General features: G+C 44.5%; 2 protein-coding genes and 1 long non-coding RNA gene across 5 annotated transcripts in view; 1 reads left to right on the forward strand and 2 right to left on the reverse strand.

Moving 5' to 3' along the window:
* Positions 1-20,956, reverse strand: part of LOC142466857 (uncharacterized) — a 232,499-nt gene that overhangs the window by 180,148 nt on the left and 31,395 nt on the right. The gene's annotated exons all lie outside the window — the stretch shown is intronic.
* On the reverse strand, positions 108-20,927 carry LOC142466856 (uncharacterized). Of its 3 annotated transcripts, XM_075572381.1 has the most exons (4): positions 20,664-20,927; positions 5,770-6,057; positions 1,830-1,985; positions 108-1,682 (listed from the first exon to the last, which is right to left on the reverse strand). In XM_075572381.1, exons 3-4 carry the CDS (start codon positions 1,876-1,878, stop codon positions 430-432), a joined length of 1,302 nt encoding a protein of 433 aa, XP_075428496.1. In that variant the 5' UTR covers positions 1,879-1,985; positions 5,770-6,057; positions 20,664-20,927; the 3' UTR covers positions 108-429. The 3 variants fall into 3 exon arrangements, with proteins under 3 accessions (XP_075428496.1, XP_075428495.1, XP_075428494.1); XM_075572380.1 differs by having other exon boundaries at positions 108-1,985; positions 5,860-6,057; XM_075572379.1 differs by having other exon boundaries at positions 108-1,985.
* LOC142466859 (uncharacterized) lies at positions 9,966-11,817 on the forward strand. The gene is made up of 2 exons (XR_012788251.1): positions 9,966-10,799; positions 10,919-11,817. It is a non-coding gene; the product is annotated as an uncharacterized LOC142466859 (long non-coding RNA).

Here is a 20,956-nt window from a genome sequence, read left to right on the forward strand (position 1 = left end):
AAACTTACATAAGAAGCGGATGGTGGCGGAGGGTCTGTCTGCGGCCTAATGTCGGTGGCCAATTGGTCGCGGCAAAACTATGCCGATTCACAGCTAAATGAGACTACAGACAGCTTCAGCATAATGGGGAACGCAAATTTTATTACAACCAACAGCGTGAAAACATAAAACATTAAGAACATTTTTCTTTAAATAAAACTACAATAAGAATAATACAAATAACCTACATTTAAAAGTTATTATATATAGTTATATATATAAAATGTTACCCCTTTAAAATGCTCGTTTTATGCACCATAAACTAAAATCACTTCATTGTGATTCAGCGTAACACAGATACACGTGTGCACTTATATGTGAGCGTCTTAGTCGCTGGTTATCCCTAATCATGCCTGGCTTTAGAGATAGGCCTCTCCCCTGTGTGTCTCCTCAGGCTGGATAAAGCACCAAATCCCTTCCCACATTACCACATACATGGGGTCTCTCCCCTGTGTGTGTCCTCTTGTGTCTGTTCAGGCTGGATGACACACTAAATCCCTTCCCACATTCTCCACATATATGCGGTCTCTCCCCAGTGTGTGTCCTCCGGTGTTGGATTATACTGGATAAGTCACTAAATCGCTTCCCACATTCCCCACAAACATGCGGTCTCTCCCCTGTGTGTGTCCTCTTGTGTATGTTCAGGTGGGATAAACGACTAAATGCCTTCCCACATTCCCCACATACATGCGTTCTCTCCCCTGTGTGTGTCCTAATGTGTGTGTTCAGGTTGGATAACACACTAAACCCCTTCCCACATTCCCCACATACATGCGGTCTCTCCCCTGTGTGTGTCCTAATGTGTGTGTTCAGGCTGAATAACACACTAAATCCCTTCCCACATTCCCCACATACATGCGGTCTCTCCCCTGTGTGTGTCCTAATGTGTGTGTTCAGGCTGAATAACACACTAAATCGCTTCCCACATTCCCCACATACATGCGGTCTCTCCCCTGTGTGTGTCCTCTCGTGTATGTTCAGGTGGGATAAACGACAAAATGCCTTCCCACATTCCCCACATACATGCGTTCTCTCCCCTGTGTGTATCCTAATGTGTGTGTTCAGGTTGGATAACACACTAAATTCCTTCCCACATTCCCCACATACATGCGTTCTCTCCCCTGTGTGTGTCCTTATGTGTGTGTCCAGGTTGGATATCACACTAAATCCCTTCCCACATTCCCCACATACATGTGGTCTCTCCCCAGTGTGTGTCCTCCGGTGTCTGATTATACTGGATAAGTTACTAAATCGCTTCCCACATTCCCCACATACGTGTGGTCTCTCCCCAGTGTGTGTCCTCCGGTGTCTGATTATACTGGATAAGTTACTAAATCGCTTCCCACATTCCCCACATATATGCGGTCTCTCCCCTGTGTGTGTCCTACTGTGTGTGTTCAGGTGGGATAACACACTAAATCCCTTTCCACATTCCCCACATACATGCGGTCTCTCACTTGTGTGTGTCCTCTTGTGTGTGTTCAGGCTGGACAAATCACTAAATCCCTTCCCACATTCCCTACATACATGAGGTTTCTCCCCTGTGTGTGTCCTCTGGTGTATGTTCAGGTTGGCTAACCGACTAAACCCCTTCCCACATTCCCCACATACATGCGGTCTCTCCCCAGTCTGTGTCCTCTTCTGTATATTCTGGTCTGATAACCAAGTCAGACTCTTCCCACTTTCTCCAAGATCTTTTCGTGTGGCAGCTGCTAATATATATGTTTTGGAATGAGAAGCAGTTACATTGTTTATTAATTGCCATGACTGGTTGAAAGATGCATTTTCTGTCATATTTATTGGGATGTTGCAAGATTGTTCTGTCCTCATCTTTTCCATATACTCCTTTGGGTGTTTGAACTTCAGATCTTTGAGGACGTAATCCGGACTGCTAAAAGCAACCTTGCAGTGTTGGCTTGGGTGGATTATTGGTGCTTGGCTTTGTACTAGACAAGACAAAAAAGTCACTGTTACGCAAACTGTCTTACAAAAGGCCATGAAGAAAAGGTAAGTTGGCATATCACAAAAAGTTCAGGATGAAAGTAAACTGTAGATGTACACTGTAAAAATTTAGGGTTTAGCACAGGGGTGGGGAACCTTTTTTCTGCCAAAAAAAATTATCAACTTAAAAATTAGCCTGCTATATTTGGTCAAACATTTAATTAACTCACCCCCTAATGTGATGGCTGGAACTGCTTCTCTTTGGTGAGGCGCGTGATGTTAGCTGGTATTGATGATGTTGCTACTCACAACTGGTTTTCCAGGTTTGGGTGACTGACTGACTGACACTTGGGTGAATGACTGACTGATACTTGGGTGACTGACTGACTGACACTTGGGTGACTGACTGACTGACACTTGGGTGACTGACTGACTGACACTTGGGTGACTGACTGACTGACACTTGGGTGACTGACTGACTGACACTTGGGTGACTGACTGACTGACTGACACTTGGGTGACTGACTGACTGACTGACACTTGGGTGACTGACTGACTGACTGACACTTGGGTGACTGACTGACTGACTGACACTTGGGTGACTGACTGACTGACTGACACTTGGGTGACTGACTGACTGACACTTGGGTGACTGACTGACTGACACTTGGGTGACTGACTGACTGACACTTGGGTGGTGGGTGATTATGACTGACTGAGTTGGTGTCTGTATACACACACACACCGGAGGAGGGGAGGGGAATCACACACTCTCACTCATACACTCACTCTTTCACAGACACTCTCTAAACAAGAATGACAATCAGCTGCAAGAAGTGGCAATTGGAGATGCATGAGGGACGGTCTGACAGCTTAGATCACACTGAGTAATTTTATGGGGCACAGATCATTGGGGGGGGGGGGGTGTCTGCAAAAGTTAATCATACAACATGTATTGAAGTCAAGGAGACCAATGACGCTGGGATTAGGCGTCAGGCCTGATGGTGTCCCAGGGCCCTCCTGCCCTTCACCTGTCAGGGCCCTGTATAGCTCCCTCTCATCTTACACTGTGGCACTGTGGAGCAGGTGCCCTCCTCCGCAGCTGCTGCCCGGTGTGGGGAGGAGGAGGAGAGGCGGTAGTGAGGTGTCTCTCCCTCCGCAGACTCGTTCTTCTATCCCCCAAGCCTCTTATACCCCCCCCCCACATCCCCCACTCCTCTCATACCCTCTTTCGTCCTCCCCCCCCGGAGTGCTGCTTACCCGCGCCGCCCTGGTGATACTCAAGTCCTTCATCACCTCAGGCAGCGGCTGCCACACACAGACAGTGACACACAAACACAGTGACACAGTGACCGTGGCACAGACATTGACACACACACAATGACATTGACACACACACAGTGACACACAGAAAGACAGACAGACAGACAGACAGACACACACACACACACACACACACACACACACACACACTGACAGTGCCAGACACACACAGTGACAGTACCAGACACACACACAGTGACAGAGACACACACACACAGTGATAGATACACACACAGTGACACACACACACAATAAGCCCACCTCTGAAAACACACACAAAAATAAGGCCTCTCCCCCCTTGGGGTGGGTAAGGTGCCTGGGAGGGGGTTACCTGGGGCCCGTGGATGGGCTGCTGGAGCAGCATAGGTAGCCATTGCAGATGAGACTGGCAGGCCCGCGGCGCCTAAAGGGAGGGACAGAGGGGCGGAGCCTAAGGAGCCCAGCATTACTGGAGGAGAGAAGGGAGGGGGGCAGTGCTGCGGAAAGGGGAGGCCCGGCTTGCACCCTACACTTGCTCCATGTAGGAAGAGGCGGGACAAAAAAAAAATCTTGGCAGTGACAGCACGGGCAGCCAATCAGGAGAGGGGGAGTTTTTTCTTTTTTTTTAAACCATTCTTGCAGGCTTGCTTCCCGGGGGCCGGACCAAATGATTTCGCGGGCCTTATATGGCCCGCGGGCCGGACGTTCCCCACCCCTGGTTTAGCACAACATGTGCAGCATTAGGGCCGGGAGAGCAGATGTAGTGGATCATACATTTAAAGTGGATCCTAATATTTAACCATTTAAAAGGAAATCTCACTGGCTGCAAAACGCCAATTAAAGTGGAGGGCGGGGGAGTGGAGGGGGGTGAGAGGATGGGGGGGCGGAGATGCCGCAGCCAATCAGGGAGTTGGCTTTTCAAACTTTAGGCGCGCAAGAGCTCAAAATTGCAGGGAAATAGTCGTAAAAAAGCGCATGTTGATAAGGCGTTCATGACGGATCGCCTGTGGCCAATATCCACTTGCCCCTGGAGTGCGGGCGAGTGGGTTTGTCGACCACGGTACACACTGACAAGCAAACACGATGAGCGGTAGCGGCACGAACACAGTTTTCCCCATCATCCCCGCTATCGCCCGACTCCACGCTCACTACCGTGCGCGCGGCCCTAGCATAGGCCCCGGTCACACATGGGGCTTCGCGACGTACGCGCGTCAGACTCCTGGCGGCTAATGGTAGTGTTCAGTGTTGAAACTACCATTGTCTGCAGTCGCTGGAGTCTTTTGAAACTGTGATTCGGGGCTGCAGCAGCGTGACGTCAGTTTCAGCAGCCAATCAATGCAGTGGCTGCAGAAACTGAGCAGAGATGCTCGTCTGTACAAGCTTCAAAATGCAGCAGGTTTGGCTTTAAGGAAATACCTTTTAAAAAGGTATCTGGATTAAAAAACTGCATTCGCATTGGGACCACTCAATGGTATTAGGCTGGTTATATAGTGCGGGTGCGCGCTACGCCGTGCGCGACAATTTTAGTTGGCTGTGGTGAGTCAGCCATTCTATAATGGTGCCGCGTGCACGGCAGGGGGCTTGGAGCGGACCGACGAGGGAGAACATGAAGAAATTAATGCTTTCGCGCTGCTACCGGCGCTGTAATGTTTGTGCGCATGTATGTGTCAAAGTTAAATAAAAAATATTTTTATTACTTTATTTTAAAAATATTATTTCATACATAATTCACAACACACACACACACACATTAGGGCCGTTCTATACAGCATGCGGCCGTGCGTTTATGTGCGGCCGTGCGTTCCTATGCGAACACGCATGCACGTGCCGCATGCTTTCCGTGAGTATACTGTGTTGTTGAGTGTATGCAGTGTTGAGTGTGTGTATGTATATGAGTGTGTGTATGTATATGAGTGTGTGTATGTATGAGTGTGAGTGTGTGTATGTATATGAGTGTGTGTATGTATATGAGTGTGTGTATGTATATGAGTGTGTATGTATATGGGTGTGTATGTACATGGGTGTGTATGTATATGGGTATGGGCATGCGTGTGTTTGTGTAATTTTTTTTTTTAAACCAGGTAAGCAGCGCGAAAAGATTCATTTCTTCATCTTCGCCGCTGTCTGTCGGCTCCCCTCTCCCTGCCGTGCGTGCGCGGCCCTTGTATAGAAAGGCTGACTGACGCCAGACAACTGTGGTAAGTAACACAGATGAAGACGCTTTCTAAAACGTGCGACAATATATTTAACAAGAGAACTTGGAGTCATGAGGCTCAAGCCTCAGTATCCAATATCACCACTGACAGATTTAATCTGTCAGTCAGAACAGGAGGCCAACTACAATTCCGCTCGCGCGCACGGCGTTGCACACGCACGGCGTTGCACTATAGAACGTGCCAGAACGGCCCCAAGAGTACTTTAATATATCAAGGGTTAAGTTTCAACATATACCAACGATTAATGTCAAACATATCTAAATCCATGCACCTGCTTATTCAGTCCTACGATGCCCGTGACACAGCCCCCCGATCTCTGGCCCCCGCTCGCCCTCTCTGGTGGCGTGCGCGCGTCTCTTGCCTGCTTTTTGTGTGTTTTCTGTCACCTCTTCTTCTTCTCTCGCTGCTGCAGTCGGAGATCAGCTCAGGTTCACTTTCCCGGAAGTGGAGACACTGACTACATCCAGGTCACAGCTCCGTGTCCTACTGCGCATGCTCACACTAAGGGGATCATGGGAGTTGTAGTTTGTAGACTTCAAAACGGATCAAGCGTCACATGCTGTGTAGATTAGAAACAAGACAGTTACATTTCCCAGGCTCTGTGCTAGGGAAAGATAGTTTCTGCTGCATGTAGCTGTGAATACTCCTCTTGGTCATTAATATATCTCAGTAAAGCTGCTTCAGTTCATCACTATGTATATAAATATATACCTGTTCTCTCTGTGTCTCACAGAGGGCTGGGGCAGCACAGGCTGCTGGTTTTGTCTTTGAAATGCAGATTGTCCTGATTTTATCATTTAGTTTATTTTCCAAGTTAATAACAAGTGCCCCCCGTGCTCCCTCACACAAAGCACCCCTCTGCTCCCTCACATAGAGCGCCCCCTCTGCTCCCTCACACAGAGCCCCCCCCTCTCCCTCACACAGAGCCCCCCCCCTCTCCCTCACACAGAGCCCCCCCTCTCCCTCACACAGAGCCCCCCCCCCTCTCCCTCACACAGAGCCCCCCCCCCCCCCGTGGATCTGAGCAGAGCTGAGCTGCAAGTAACCCATTCTGCCTATCCCAAATAACACTCACACCATGTTTGTGGGACCAAATAAAGAGACAATAAATGGGAAAAGTGCAATAACATATTGGGAAGACAAAGACATTATGATTGGGGTCTTTTTTTTTTACGGTTCTTAATCATTAAATATGTGATTAACTATTAAAAAGCTTCTGTTGCCAATTCAGTATACTTCTGTGTCCGCTTCCAGACTCCAGTCTTCCTACAGATCTCATTACTGATCTAACCAAAGCCTACTCTGCCCACACCGTCTGTTCTGACCATAAGGCTGCGTCCATAGGACTGCAGCTGTGCGGAGGCTGAGGGAAAGCGGGTGCTTTCCCTGGCCTTGGACCGCGTGCCGTCCGGGGGCGTGTCGGGGGGGGGGGGGCCTGTGACGTGACGAGCTGGTTCGCCCTCATTGGGCGAACCGTTCACGTGACAGGCCCTGTGCTCCCGTGAGCGTCAAATCTAAAAATGTAATAAGACCTATTCTTCCGCACGCTTGCGGAAGCGTGCGCGAGCCCCTGCTAAAGCCGCTCTCATTGCGGCTGCAGGGGCTCACTGGTACGCGAGAGCGCGCCTCCTCACATGTCAGCGGGTAAGCGCTAACCCTGGACGCAGCCTAAGACTGACGTATCTATAGGAATAGTTATGCAGGCTATTGATCTCCATAGTGAACAAAAAATGGGGAAAGTGCGTTACTACGATCTAAATATATTTACACCACCATACACCAAGCCAAGTGACCAGTGAAGTGATAAACAATATAATGAAGTATAAAAATATACGTTATAATGAGGAGAGCGTCTGCAGCTGAGGAACTGGGATGGCTTGAACACCCCCAAGGCTAATACAGAAAATATAAGAAAACAGCGCACAACGCTCATAGTGTAATATTGTAACATATATTGAGAATAAACAATGTGTCTCTCAGGTAAGACAAATCCGTTGCAGGTCTGGCTAGTTCCTGGGTGTTAGTCCCTTTGTGTAGCGCTGATTCCACACACAAAAAGCGTGTGGTAGCATCAGCTGCTACGCCGTCTAACTCCAGATGACGTCACTGGCCGCAACACCACGGGCCGCTCGTTCGATCGCTCACCGGCGGCCGTTGGAGGTATCCAGGAGGTCTGGATGAAGATATCGATATTTGGTCTCTCTATTGATATTAATTTTATAGTCTCTGTTTCAATAGTCATCTTTATTCCGAACTTATTCATGTCTTATTGTCAATTTGCCCCTCTTCATTCACCTTGGGGCCTATTTTAGATATTTCTCTATATATATATATATATATGGAATTTTTTCCTATATGAGTGTTGTTCATGTTTTTTCATGTTCCTTACCTTTTGGTCCCATTTATGCCCCCCCCCCCTCCTTTCTTCTGAATTTTGTTATTTGTACTTTATTTGTACTTTTATTCATCCCTTTAATATCGTCCCTTTAATATGTTTATTAGGTACTTCACCGTGTGTATGTGCATATTATATATATTTTTTATGTCTGATTTTTAATTAAAGCTGTAGTTCAAGCAATATCCTGCATGTGTTTTTTTTTATAAATCAGTTCTGTACTGTGAGAAAATATTTGTAGCATTTTCTTTTTTTTAAAAAACAACGTTGAAAGACAATTTTTAATGTATTCTAATGTGTCGAGCATTTTTGTTTCTATAGCAACCCTTTAGAAAGGCACAACCCCTTCCTTTTTTGTAACAGGCTCTGGCACACCCCTTTGTGAGTCCTGCCCCCTCCACAGCCGTGCACGTGCATGAGCACAAATGTATCCGTTATTGCCTGGTCACATGATCTTCCCCACAGACCTGGGTCAGTGCAGCAGCAGCAAAAAAGGAGAGTAGCTCAGAATTAATTAATTAAACCTTATTCCATTGCACGTATGTAGTTACAGCCACGGCCCCTTTTATTCTCCAACATCACCGCATTTTTCCGGGATTTTTATTGGAATGCCACGCACTTCACCGCATTCATACCGCATTCATGTTGCATTCACAGCTGCGGTTGATGCGCGTTTGATGCGTTTATTGATAATGGTTCGGATTTAATTGGTTGCAATTCTTCGCGTATCCGCCAGATGGCAGATATTCATGAATTGTAATGCGCATGCGCTTCAGTAATGTGTCGACTTGCAGGTGTTTCGTTTAAAAATATACCACAGTGGTCTATTGTAAATTGGCCTTGGGACTGAAGGAAGAGGTTACAATAATGTATCAATTTAGGCTTTTCATATTAAAGAAAGACAAGCACCAGTTTCTGGTCTGGTTATTGTCCAGAGAGTCCCGCCATGAGTGCACAACTGCAGCCCGTGTTCCAAAAACCCGACAGAACTTATTTAATATGGGCCGCGATTAATGCAACAGATGATAAGATGGCAACAGTTGTTCAAATTTATCAGTATTTTATCGAAAACTATGACTTTTACAAATTTTCGCCAGACCCTCATACGTGGAAGCGTGCAATAAGGAAAAAGTTATGTAGCGATCCATGTTTTTTTCGTATTGATCCCGATTTTATTGGAGGGTATTGGTGTGTATCACCGGGTTTTACCCGTATCTATGATCATGCAGACGGCAAAAGGCGAAAGGTCGTGTTAAAACAAAGTAAGAAACGTCAGTCGCTGGCAAGCAATGCGCCAACACCGACTTCCAATAACGGTCCGACCGTCAGTGACAACCCTTGCTGTCTGTCCATGAACGAATACCTGCAGCCTGAGCCGGATTTCGCGTACAGTTTCGAGCAAGCTTGCATGTACCTAAGCGATTTCCAGCTGACTACAGGTGTAGTAGTCCCGCTTTAACCAGTCAACGGCGTGTATGATCAAGAATACGGGACTGGCAGTGGCTCGGCACCAGCTGATTGGGAAAGTCTATGGTGAGTAATGTTGCCGTATTTTATTCTGTTTTTTTATTTTGAAAATATCAATATCAGTGCGATTCAAAAGTCAAGCAATTCTCCTGTAAGCAATATCATTGGCTGAGCAGCTTCTACAGTAGATACTGCACAATTGGTGAAAAGCTAGGCGCATGCGCATTGGAACCTTCTTGAAACGCATATGCGTGTCATAACATCGATGGTAGGCGCATGCGCATGTGAACCGAGAAAATTATTGGTGGGACTAACTGTGGGAACTTCTTTAGGGGACTGACCATTACAGTAAAACTTTTACTTTCGTTTTTTCTCAGAAAAGAAAACTCTGTCATCTCATGCGGAAAACGGCAAATGGAGGGATTTTGATGGATAATATCGCTTTGTGTAACAAAGCCTGCACATTGCTGAATCGAATGTAAAAAAACAGGTACCGGAGTCTACAGTTTAGTGGCCGTTGTTATTGATTAGGATAGAATACCTGAAACAGTATGCTGATGTTTTCAGACCGTACTGTATACAATACTTTTGTATATATACTGTGAAGGTAATAAAGTATTATAAGAAACTATTCGTCCATTTTGTATGCATTCCGCCATATTGAATCTGCTTTAACTGCAAGGCTTGGAAATAACGCAGTATGTTTTTATATAAGCTAATAAGTCTCTCTCTCTCTCTCTGAGGTGAATCGAAACTCAACCAGGAGCCTTTTTCTACTGACTCTCGGTTTCCTGTGAATTCAGCTGGTACAGAGAAACGAAACTGAAGTTTATGGTTTACAGAGAAACGAAACTGAAACTTATTGTCTGCCTATATATATTGTGTAATACATATACTCGGCACGTCAGTCTGAACTACGGAGCCTGAGGGAACTGATATATGACTCTGTGTGTCATTTATTGGGATCCGGGGTGCACCCAGGCTTGTGTTATACTAATTTGGCAATCCACATCTGAGCAGAGACCCTGACTTGAGAAGGGAACCTCAACAGTTGGCGTAGTCGGCAGGATCCTTGTGAAGGGACACCGGAACAATCCTGGACCCGTCTCTATCCACGGACGACCGTCCCCTGACCGGACTGATTGAGGCCTGATCAACCTCTAAGGACAAGGTAAGATATATTCAGAATATATTTTTACCGAACTCCTGTCAGTCTGTTCAGGTTGGCGATCTCTTGGTTGACGGTAACAGTATTGTTAATCTATACAAGACCATAGAGTCCGGTGGTTCCCGCCAAGGATTTATATAGTTTGTAAGGTCTTGTGACTGCCAGATGTGTGGTTTATGTTCATATGTCATAAGGGTTACGGAATAACTATAAAATAAGGGGAAGAGTCTAGGATATATATTGATAGATAATAGGAGGATCGTCCATACAGGTGACGGTCCGGGGACTGCCTGCGCGCCTCCCCGTCTAGGTCGATTTATCACTAAGACTCAAGAATCCCGAGTGTGTAAGGATATAAATTGATAGATAATAGGAGGATCGTCCATACAGGTGACGGTCCGGGGACTGCCTGCGCGCCTCCCCGTCTAGGTCGATTTATCGCTGAAGCTCAATAGTCCAGGTACCGCCGGTAATTGGCGCACGTGTCCGAGGTTGTTTTTAAAATAGACAATGTTCTCGCAGTTTTTAAAGAAGGATTTGCCTTCTGGTGCCCGGGATTCCGTAACTCTTGTGACAGAACGGGAGGGAAAGAAGTATACCAAGAAATGTAAATTGTTGTTCAAACTGTTAGATTTACCCCCTATGGGAAGATTGCAACCGAAGTTGTTAAGAACGAATATGCAAAAGTTGAAAAAAAAAAAAAAAAAAGTGCAGTTTTAACATTTAAGCACAGGCAAGTAAGACAGGGAAAGGAGTCTTAGCCTGCCACCGAGAGAGAGAGAACAGAACGGAAAAGAATGCCAGCCCTGGTAATATTTCTTTGAAAACTTTATTCGTGCTGGCCACACGAATGGGTCTTTTAAAACCAGAAAATATTCTTTTTCCTTCTGTTCTAATAGCAACTAGAAAGAGGAGTCTTTTTCTATGGGAGGGAGAAGTTCAGGGAGCGCAGTCTTATGTGTTTTTTTTGAATCCCACATGGAAATGTACCTTACGTTAGTATGAGTCAAAATAATTCTGTTAAGGGACAGAAGGGTACCGCTGCAGTTATTTTATCATTGCCAGGACAGAAGTTAATATAAGAACAAGTGAAAAATAAAGCAAGTACGCTGTTTAAAGTATGTAGTATTACTGCAGCAGAAGGCAGGTTACAGCCAGAAGAGTGGCGAAAGATATTGAAAGAAAAGAGAGGAATTTTGAATGATAACAACCTGCTGAAGATAGCAGAAGCCTGGTTTAATGTTACCAAGGCTGTCCAGAGAAAAATAGACCGAGCAGGAGATAGAAAAGGGAGGCTAAGATTGTTTTAATTGTGGTGTGACTGATTTATCTATGTGTGGCTATTGAGCTTCAAAAGGAAGGTTTCACTGAAATAGAATGTGGAGGGAAAGATAAGAAAAGTTACTGTTATATGAAAGTACCCGAAAGTGACAAAACTACACCTTCTACCCCTAAAGTTGACTCTCCCCCTCCATATCCTCAAAATAGTCCATGTCCCGTGGAATCACCATATTGGGTATGTCCCATATGCAAATCACAGAACCCAGTATGCAGGGATAATTGTTACTCCTGTGGAGCTCACCGCCCCCGTGAGCCTGCTAGTCAGGAGAAAGACGAGAAAATTAAATTATGCCCCCTTGTCACAAGATAGCATAAATTTGTAGTGAATGAAGTCAGTGAAACTATGAAAGTTAAAACAGAAAGCATTAAAAAGAACTGAGTGTAGGGAAATAGCATGAGCGTGTGGCGTTATTTGTGTGTTAAGATGTTATATGAACCTCAGCTATATAAAAGCCTGTTGGTTAATTTTTGAAAGGTCATAAAAAATGTAGTTCTTAGGGCTCTGGATAAAGCTCCATGTATTTAAACTTTAAGCAAAAGTTCCAAGCTAATAATTATTATTTTTCAGGAAGAAGCTGTGGTGTACCTTTATCTTATCTTTTCAGGGTCAATTGGCGAAATGCCCAGAAACAAGATGGCTCTTTGCCCGGAAACAAGTCTTATAGAATTATTTTTTCTTTAGTCAGATGAATATGCAGTGTCTTTAAAATGATAAAGCTGACCGTGTGCTCAGCACTGTGCAAAGAGATTATATAAAGCAAGACATTAGTGTGAAGTCTTATACAAAATCATTTGTCTATTAACTGAATATGTGATGTATGTTATAACGAATTAACCATTTATTTTTCCCAAAGGTATCCGTAAGCAGTGGTTATTGTAAAAATTGCTGTGTAATCTAGAATGGGTTTGCCAGAAAGGGGTGAATTTGGGAGTCACCTCTCATTTGTGGGTGTGTCTTGTGTATAGGGTTAAATACAGGGGATGCATAGTTGCAAAAGCAGTTACATAGGTGAATAAGGTATGCATTATATACAAGGCATTTCAATTTTTTAACAGAATCGTTACAGTGGAGTGTTCGGGGTAAAAGCCAAATAGGGATTGGCTAGGGAAATTTGTAGGGGTAAAATAATTGCTTAAATTGGGAGGGAATATTTTTCCATAACAGTAGATAGTATTGGGAAAAGGGATATGGCCTGCAGACAGGATAGAATTAATTATGGAAACAAGTGGTTAGCAAAGGATGAGGCCCTAAAGTTTCAGGAACTTAGATTGTATCAAAGTCAGGTTCACATTGGCTACTTAGTTTTAATTTGAGGAACATTAATAGGGAATACCTCTGTCTATATGTGGATGCTAAGACAGGAGTAAACACATTGATACAAGAATTTAGTCCTAGGTATAAATTATCTCCCTATGAGACACATATGGGATGACTTATGACTATCAGCAGTCCAAAGGAATGAATTAAGGACCATGTTATTGGTAATAAAACAATAAGTTGTATGCAACTAATATATTTTTTTGAGTCTCTCTAGGCATAAGGTATGATAAAAGTGCACCTACACGGGACGGAGTTAAAGGTCAAGTAGTTCCTAAACAAGCATGCTCTTCATCCCAGATGAAAAGGCCTAAAGTAATCACCAATACAGCAATTAAAGCGGCAGAGTCATTTTCCTGGACCCAAAGTACAGTAAAGCTCGTTCCAGCTCCACCAAACGTTCCAGCGCCACCAAAGACCAAAGTCACCTAAAGCACAGCCGCATCAAGTTAACGTCTTGCCGAGTCAAAACTCTAACCGTTAACCAACGAGGAAAATAAGACACCAGGCTAAGGCCAGGTTTTATCAGAATATTTCATTTTTTCAGAGACTCAATATTTTTATTCTTTAGAGTGTGTTAAGTTAGAAATTTAAGGTGTATGTACAATTGAGTCTTGATGGGAGGATTGGTTTCCTGGAAGCGTGGCTTGTGAAAGCTCTTGTATGTGTTTTGGCAGTACTCATCACTCTCTATGTATGTGTCATGTGCAGCAAAACTTTGATCCAGAAGTGTGTTGCACCTCCACCGAAAGGCGTGTGTCAGCCACAAGGAAAGGATCATAAGTCAGCCATGTTGACCCATCGCAGACATCGTCTGTTCTGATATTCTGAGTGATTGATGTATACAATGCGTGCAGGGTGAGGATCATGCATTAGCTTCCACAGATACCAAACCCCCTCAATTCTCAGTAATAGAATGTTGTGATGATTATGAAAATCCAAGAACAGGTTCAGATTAGTTTTATGGCCTTACAAAACAGAATTGCTTTAGACTATGTTTTAGCTTCAAAAGGAGGGTTATGTGTTTGATTAAAGACAATGTTGTGTTTTTATTTCAGATCAGTGTAGCAATGTGCAGCATGAACTAGATTAAATACAAGAGATTCAAAAGAGGTTTACAAAGGGAAATGACAGATTATCACCCTTGGGGTTAGCTGAATGGCTTAGATCACTTGGAGCAAATTTTTTTTTTTTGAATGTTTTGATGTGTTTGGGAGTGTTACTTGTTGTCATATATGTGGGTGTCCCGTGTTGCAAAGGTATGATCCACAGGTGTGCGACCCCCTCCCCCATTCGGATGCCACTCTTTACAGATGCCAGAAAACAGCAGTCCCGTGAAGAAAGAAGATGCCGACCACAGTTATTCAATTCATCAAAAGACATATTGGCCGCAGCGCCTTACGAGACTATGACAGTGAAGGGCACGCGCCCTTGTCCTCTGAAGTTATCCCTGGACTATCATTATGAACTTTATTCTCAAAAGCTATGTTTTAAGAATAAAAAGGAGGGAGTGACAAAGTGAGAATATGACGTAAAGGAGGGGGGTCTGACATAACAGTACTGGGATCTAAGCAACCATTTTGAGTCAGCATCCATCTTAGGTGCCTGATATTGTCTATTGTCTGTATGAAAGTTGGAATGAATGTTAGTTTCAAATACATTTTTTCTTCTGAAGTTCCAATTGATATTGAGCGGTTCAGCTAAGCCAAAAAACCTTGAGAACAAGAGCAATGTGCCAATGTTATGAAAATATGCCATTACAAAAACAAGAGAACATAAGAACAGTCCATTATAGTACTCTGGAGTGACGGGTGACCAATCGAGTTCCCAGACCCTAGTTTGTTTGTTTGAGGTCAGGGAACCCTTTTGTGTATACTGTAGGTCTTCGAGTTTAGCGAGCCAGAAGTTGTCGGGGATGGGACAAGCCCATGAACAGCCGACCAACACCCTCAGGTAGGGACTCTAGCACGAGAAACAGAAATTAGGGACAGACCCCTTCCTACAAAATGTCCTTTTAGTGTCTAGGGGGGAATGTGAAGGTAATAAAGTATTATAAGAAACTATTCGTCCATTTTGTATGCATTCCGCCATATTGAATCTGCTTTAACTGCAAGGCTTGGAAATAACGCAGTATGTTTTTATATAAGCTAATAAGTCTCTCTCTCTCTCTCTGAGGTGAATCGAAACTCAACCAGGAGCCTTTTTCTACTGACTCTCGGTTTCCTGTGAATTCAGCTGGTACAGAGAAACGAAACTGAAGTTTATGGTTTACAGAGAAACGAAACTGAAACTTATTGTCTGCCTATATATATATTGTGTAATACATATACTCGGCACGTCAGTCTGAACTACGGAGCCGGAGGGAACTGATATATGACTCTGTGTGTCATTTATTGGGATCCGGGGTGCACCCAGGCTTGTGTTATACTAATTTGGCAATCCACATCTGAGCAGAGACCCTGACTTGAGAAGGGAACCTCAACAATACTATATACTAAACCCGAGAAAATAAAAAGTATGCATTTATTCTACATGTATTCCAGTACATATGTGTATTCTATACCCGTACAGCATGTATTGTTTTAATACTCTTGTGATGTACAGTACTGAGCATGCCTACAGTATACAGTACAGTATGCTTGACAGTACTGTACATTCTAGAAACACTGTATTTTGTTACAGTATAAAAGGAGACAATGGAACAATTTAAAACAAATCAACATTTTCTTTTATTGGTGGAGTAAGTACAATTACTGTGCAATGTAAAAATATTTTAAGTGTACAGCAATTCAAAACATCAACAGGTGTATGGTTTACTGCTAGTGAAAACATTTATGTACAGAAAGTCAAAACATTTACAGTCAGTCAGTATGGTTTACAGTCACATGGTGTTATTAAAAAAATTCTTTATTCGTGAAATTTAAAAAAAAAGCAACATCTCCTTTATTAAAGTACAGAAAGTCAAAACATTTACAAAAACCATTTACAAAAAATAAACAACAGTTGAACAGTCACGCAAATGCGATACCCACCAGATTGTCCTTCCAGGGCCGATGCCTTGTATGGCGCAAAATGCCATAAATGGAGTCTCGAACGCGTTTCATTAAAGGATCTGTAATTGAAAAATAGCGCTGCAATTCCTCCACAATAGTCCTTCTTAAATTTTCAGGAAGCGCCCTTTTTTCGTGATTTCCTTCGTAGTTCACTTTGTAGGCCCACCCGCAGTACACCAAGTGAGACACGTGGTGCTTAAAAATTAACATGGCATACTTGTGGGTTAAACCAGCACTCATCACCCTATACTTCTCCCTGAGTGCCGGTTGCAGCTCGCGCAGGATGATGTCAAGCACCGTATCGATGCAAGGGTATGTAGGTTGGGTTCTGGGAGCGGGTGTTCTTCTGTGAGCGGGTTTGCTTGTGGCAGCGGGTGAGGGTAGGTTGTCTGGGAGGAAGCTTTCCTCCTGTCTTGGTCGCCGTGTTGTCTCCTGGTGTGGTCTTGACGGGGTTGTCCTGTTATCCTCCTCAATGGCATACATGTACACAAAATCTTCTGGTGGAGGGGGTGCGCTTGGTGTTGGAAGGTGGTCGAAGGTCCCATTCATCACATCCATGTCACCATCCTGCTCCGGCGTCGGGGATACAGGGACATAAACACCGAACAAATTATGTATCCCCTCTATGTCAGTCTCTATCTTCTCCATCCGTCGATCTATCTTCCCCATCCGTTGATCCATCTTCTGCATCCGTTGATCCATATGTAGCATGGTCTCCAGAAGCAGATCTATCTTTACCAGCACAGTAGAGTTCCCGGGGATATCCACACTTAACCCATTCAGCATGTGGTCTAAAGAGCTGGTTCTTGTGCATGGCGTGCTGTGGACATCTGGGTGGATGGGTGTCAAGAGAGAGGGGATTTGGCCCGGGATTAAAGGGGTTACACCCCATTTGGCCACCCTCTACTCTCACCTGGGAAGCAAGGGGTTAACTGGACTGGGGTCCAGTAATGTGTTTTTGCCTTGCTTCAGCCATCCAACTGTTTATTCCCCTGTATAAATGTATTGTTTCTGTGCCAGTGGCTGCACCACACACACACTGGGGCTTAAGGGGTTAATGAGCTGCAGTTTAGAAAAATACATTAAGATGCTGGGTGTCTTTTCAGAAATATCTGGGCTTCAAAAGGCTTGATTGAAGTTGGGTGTGAAAAGTACAGAGGGGGTTTGGTGTATGTTAACAAATCTTGCTGGTAGAGACAGCTAGGCCCATGTCTGGGGGCATTGGGTGTGAAATATAGCACCTGTGACAAATGTTCTCTACACAGGAGTCCCTGCTTCAAAGGATTTATTGACCAGGGGTTATGGGGGCCAGGGGTGCGGTTACCAAAGGAGATATCAGATTGTTATGGAAATCCTCCCCCAGGAGGTATAGACGCAGCACAGCCGAGATGAAGAGATAGGAGAAGGCTGATGTAGTGACTATAAAAACTTTATTGGCACAGTGTGCAAACGGATCCTCTGACGCGTTTCAGCCCATCAGGCCTTTGTCAAAGAGCTCCACAAAAGACACGAGGACCTGGATGTTACGGCGCCATTAACCCCACTCGTGAGTGATTCTCTCTGTCTTACCATTATTGATGCTTGATACAAGCCAGCTATTGTGAAGGACTGTATATATACTCACCTGTTTGGGGCTTGCCATAACCAGTGTCTCATGACTATCCTCACAATACCATGCAACAGCTTTGAGTATTTCTGAGCGCCTGGTGGGTTAACACATTGTTTACCCATTACATATAGATATCAGAATGAGTGACCTTATTAAATATAAGAATATTATGAGATGTCCTCGGCTGAACGTGCTAAAAGCTACATATGTGTATTCGTGGGACTGATTCGCACATAAGGATTACAGACACATGATGTCTAGCCGGTACTAAGAGACAGATATTAATATCTCTCTTAATTTTAATATTACACGGTAATATTTAGTCTTATTGGAAGCGTCATGCGTGCCGGAATGTATTAATATGACTCGCGTGCTAGTAAGTACTTCTAAACTGAAGTTATGAAGTTATTTAGATAGGAAAAGCAGTTTTTTAAACGTCCTTGGGTGGGAGGAGTTTTACTCTGAGGAAAACTGTCAACCTCACCACTGATTTATGAGAGGGGCTGGGTTTAGGCTGTGTTTAATGGGAAATAATTGTATAAGAACCAGGCTCAGCCTATGGCTATTGTCTTTCGTGTCTTTTGTGATTTTCAAGATTGCTGTATGAACTGCTAGTCACGATTTCTGACTATTTCATCATTTCCATCTTAAGTGAGTGTCCATATTTTGTCTGTTATTTGTATAATCTGTTGTGTTCACCTTTTTCAAGGAATAAATTACATTTTATCATATCTAAGCCTCGTTCAGTTCAACCCAGTCCGCGTCCGGGATGCAGGAAGAAAAACTATCCTGCTGGGCTGCAAACACTGCTCCACGGTCTGACTACGGAAGCCTCCTTAGGTCAAAATCTTCTGGTGGTTTAGAGCAACGCGTTTCGTCGATACATCGACTTCCTCAGGCTCAAATAAAAAAGTTTGCAGCCCAGCAGGATAGTTTTCCTTCCTGCATCCCGGACGCGGGAAGGGCGCACAAAGCTGCTCAAACTTGATCCTGGACTGTGAGGAGGCCAGGGGTCCATTCTATACGTATGTGAGTCCCTTTGCTGTTTTAATTAATAAATGCGATTTCTTGTGAATATTTAACTGGAACCGTGCCACACTCGTTTTTCTCATTACCCAACCCCTCCCCCCCCCCCCACGCATCATAACACTTGGGGGGAGAGCCTGGCTGACACCTGGGAGTTAACACTGATTTTCGTGCTGCCCTGGACACTGGAGAAAACCCCCATTACGTGACGAATAGATGTGGATGGGTTAAATTTAACCCCAAAGTAACCAATCTCTACACCAGCTCTCACAGGGTCGTGTGAGTATAGCCTTATAGATTATATATCATTTCCCCTAACCCTATCAACATACAGCTATATCTAGCTGGGAGAGGCACAGCTCGCCCTCAAGGAGGTGATCACTAATTGTGGTTGCTTACACATGGCCGTGTAAGTATTATTATATTTACAACCCGCCCCCCACCTTTGGAACTACTGTCAATATTTATCATCATTATTATTGTATATGTCTTTCTAATCCCATGCTCCCCCATTGTTTGTTTACTCAATGGTATTAGGCTGGTTATATAGTGCGGGCGCGCGCTACGCTGTGTGCGACAGTTTTAGTTGGCTGAGGTGAGTCAGCCATTCTATAATGGTGCCGCGCGCACGGCAGGGGGCTTGGAGCGGACCGACGAGGGAGAACATGAAGAAATGAATGCTTTTGCGCTGCTACCGGCGCTGTAATGTTTATGCGTGTGTATGTGTCAAAGTTAAATAAAAATATTTTAATTACTTTATTTTAAAAATATTATTTCATACATAATTCACAACACACACACACATTAGGGCTGTTCTATACAGCATGCGGCCGCGCGTTCCTATACGAACGCGCGTGCACGTGCCGCATGCTTTCCGTGAGTATACTGTGTTGAGTGTATGCAGTGTTGAGTGTGTTTATATGTATGTATATGGGTGTGCGTAATTTTTTTTTTTTTTTTTAACCATTAATAAAAAATTTATTTTTACCAGACTTGTGTGTGTGTATACACACACACACACACACACACACACACACACACACACACACACACACACACACACACACACACACACACGAGCGCAGGTAGCAGCGCAAAAAGATTAATCTCTTCATCTTCGCCGCTGTCTGTCGGCTCCCCTCTCCCTGCCGTGCGCGGCCCTTGTATAGAAAGGCTAACTAACGTCAGCCAACTGTGGTAAGTAACACAGATGAAGACGCTTTCTAAAATGTGCGACAATATATTTAACAAGAGAACTTGGAGTAATGAGGGTCAAGCCTCAGTATCCAATATCACCACTGACAGATTTAATCTGTCAGTCAGAACAGGAGGCCAACTACAATTCCGCTCGCGCGCGCACGGCACTATAGAACGTGCCAGAACGGCCCTAAGAGTACTTTAATATATCAAGGGTTAAGTTTCAACATATACCAACGATTAATGTCAAACATATCTAAATCCATGCAGCTGCTTAATTCAGTCCTACGATGCCCCTGACACAGCCCCCCGCTCCCTGGTCCCCGCTCGCCCTGTGTCGGATCACATTCCGTCTGCTGGGGATGATCACACATCGCCCAGCTGAGCAGACGGAGGCGCGCGCGCGCACGCAGCCACGCGAAGCCCCGTGAGTGCTCGAGCCCATAGAATAGCTGGCTAACCACAGAAATCGCGCCCACTATATTACGACGGGCCTGAAACACTCGCCCTGGTCGAGAAGGGGGGTGGCGTGCGCGTGTGTCTCTTGCCTGTTTGGGGGCGAGACTGCTTTTTATGTGTGTTTTCTCTCACCTCATCTCTCTGCTGCAGTCGGAGCTCAGGTTCACTTTCCCGGAAGTGAAACAAGACAGTAACATTTCCCAGGCACTGTGCTAGGGGAAGATAGTTTCTGCTGCATGTAGCTGTGAATACTCCTCTTGGTCCTTAATATATCTCAGTAAAGCTGCTTCAGTTCACTATGTATATAAATATATACCTGTTCTCTCTGTGTCTCACAAGGCTGGGGCAGCCCAGGCTGCTGGTTTTGTCTTTGAAATGCAGATTGTCCTGATTTTATCATTTAGTTTATTTTCCAAGTTAATAAC

The sequence above is a fragment of the Ascaphus truei genome, chromosome 15 (genome assembly GCF_040206685.1).
Source record: "Ascaphus truei isolate aAscTru1 chromosome 15, aAscTru1.hap1, whole genome shotgun sequence".
Taxonomy (NCBI): Eukaryota; Metazoa; Chordata; class Amphibia; order Anura; family Ascaphidae; genus Ascaphus; species Ascaphus truei.

Coding starts and splice junctions, on each gene's coding strand:
- LOC142466856 (XM_075572380.1), bottom strand. CDS start 1,878: ATGGAAAAGATGAGGACAGAACAATCTTGCAACATCCCAATAAATATG.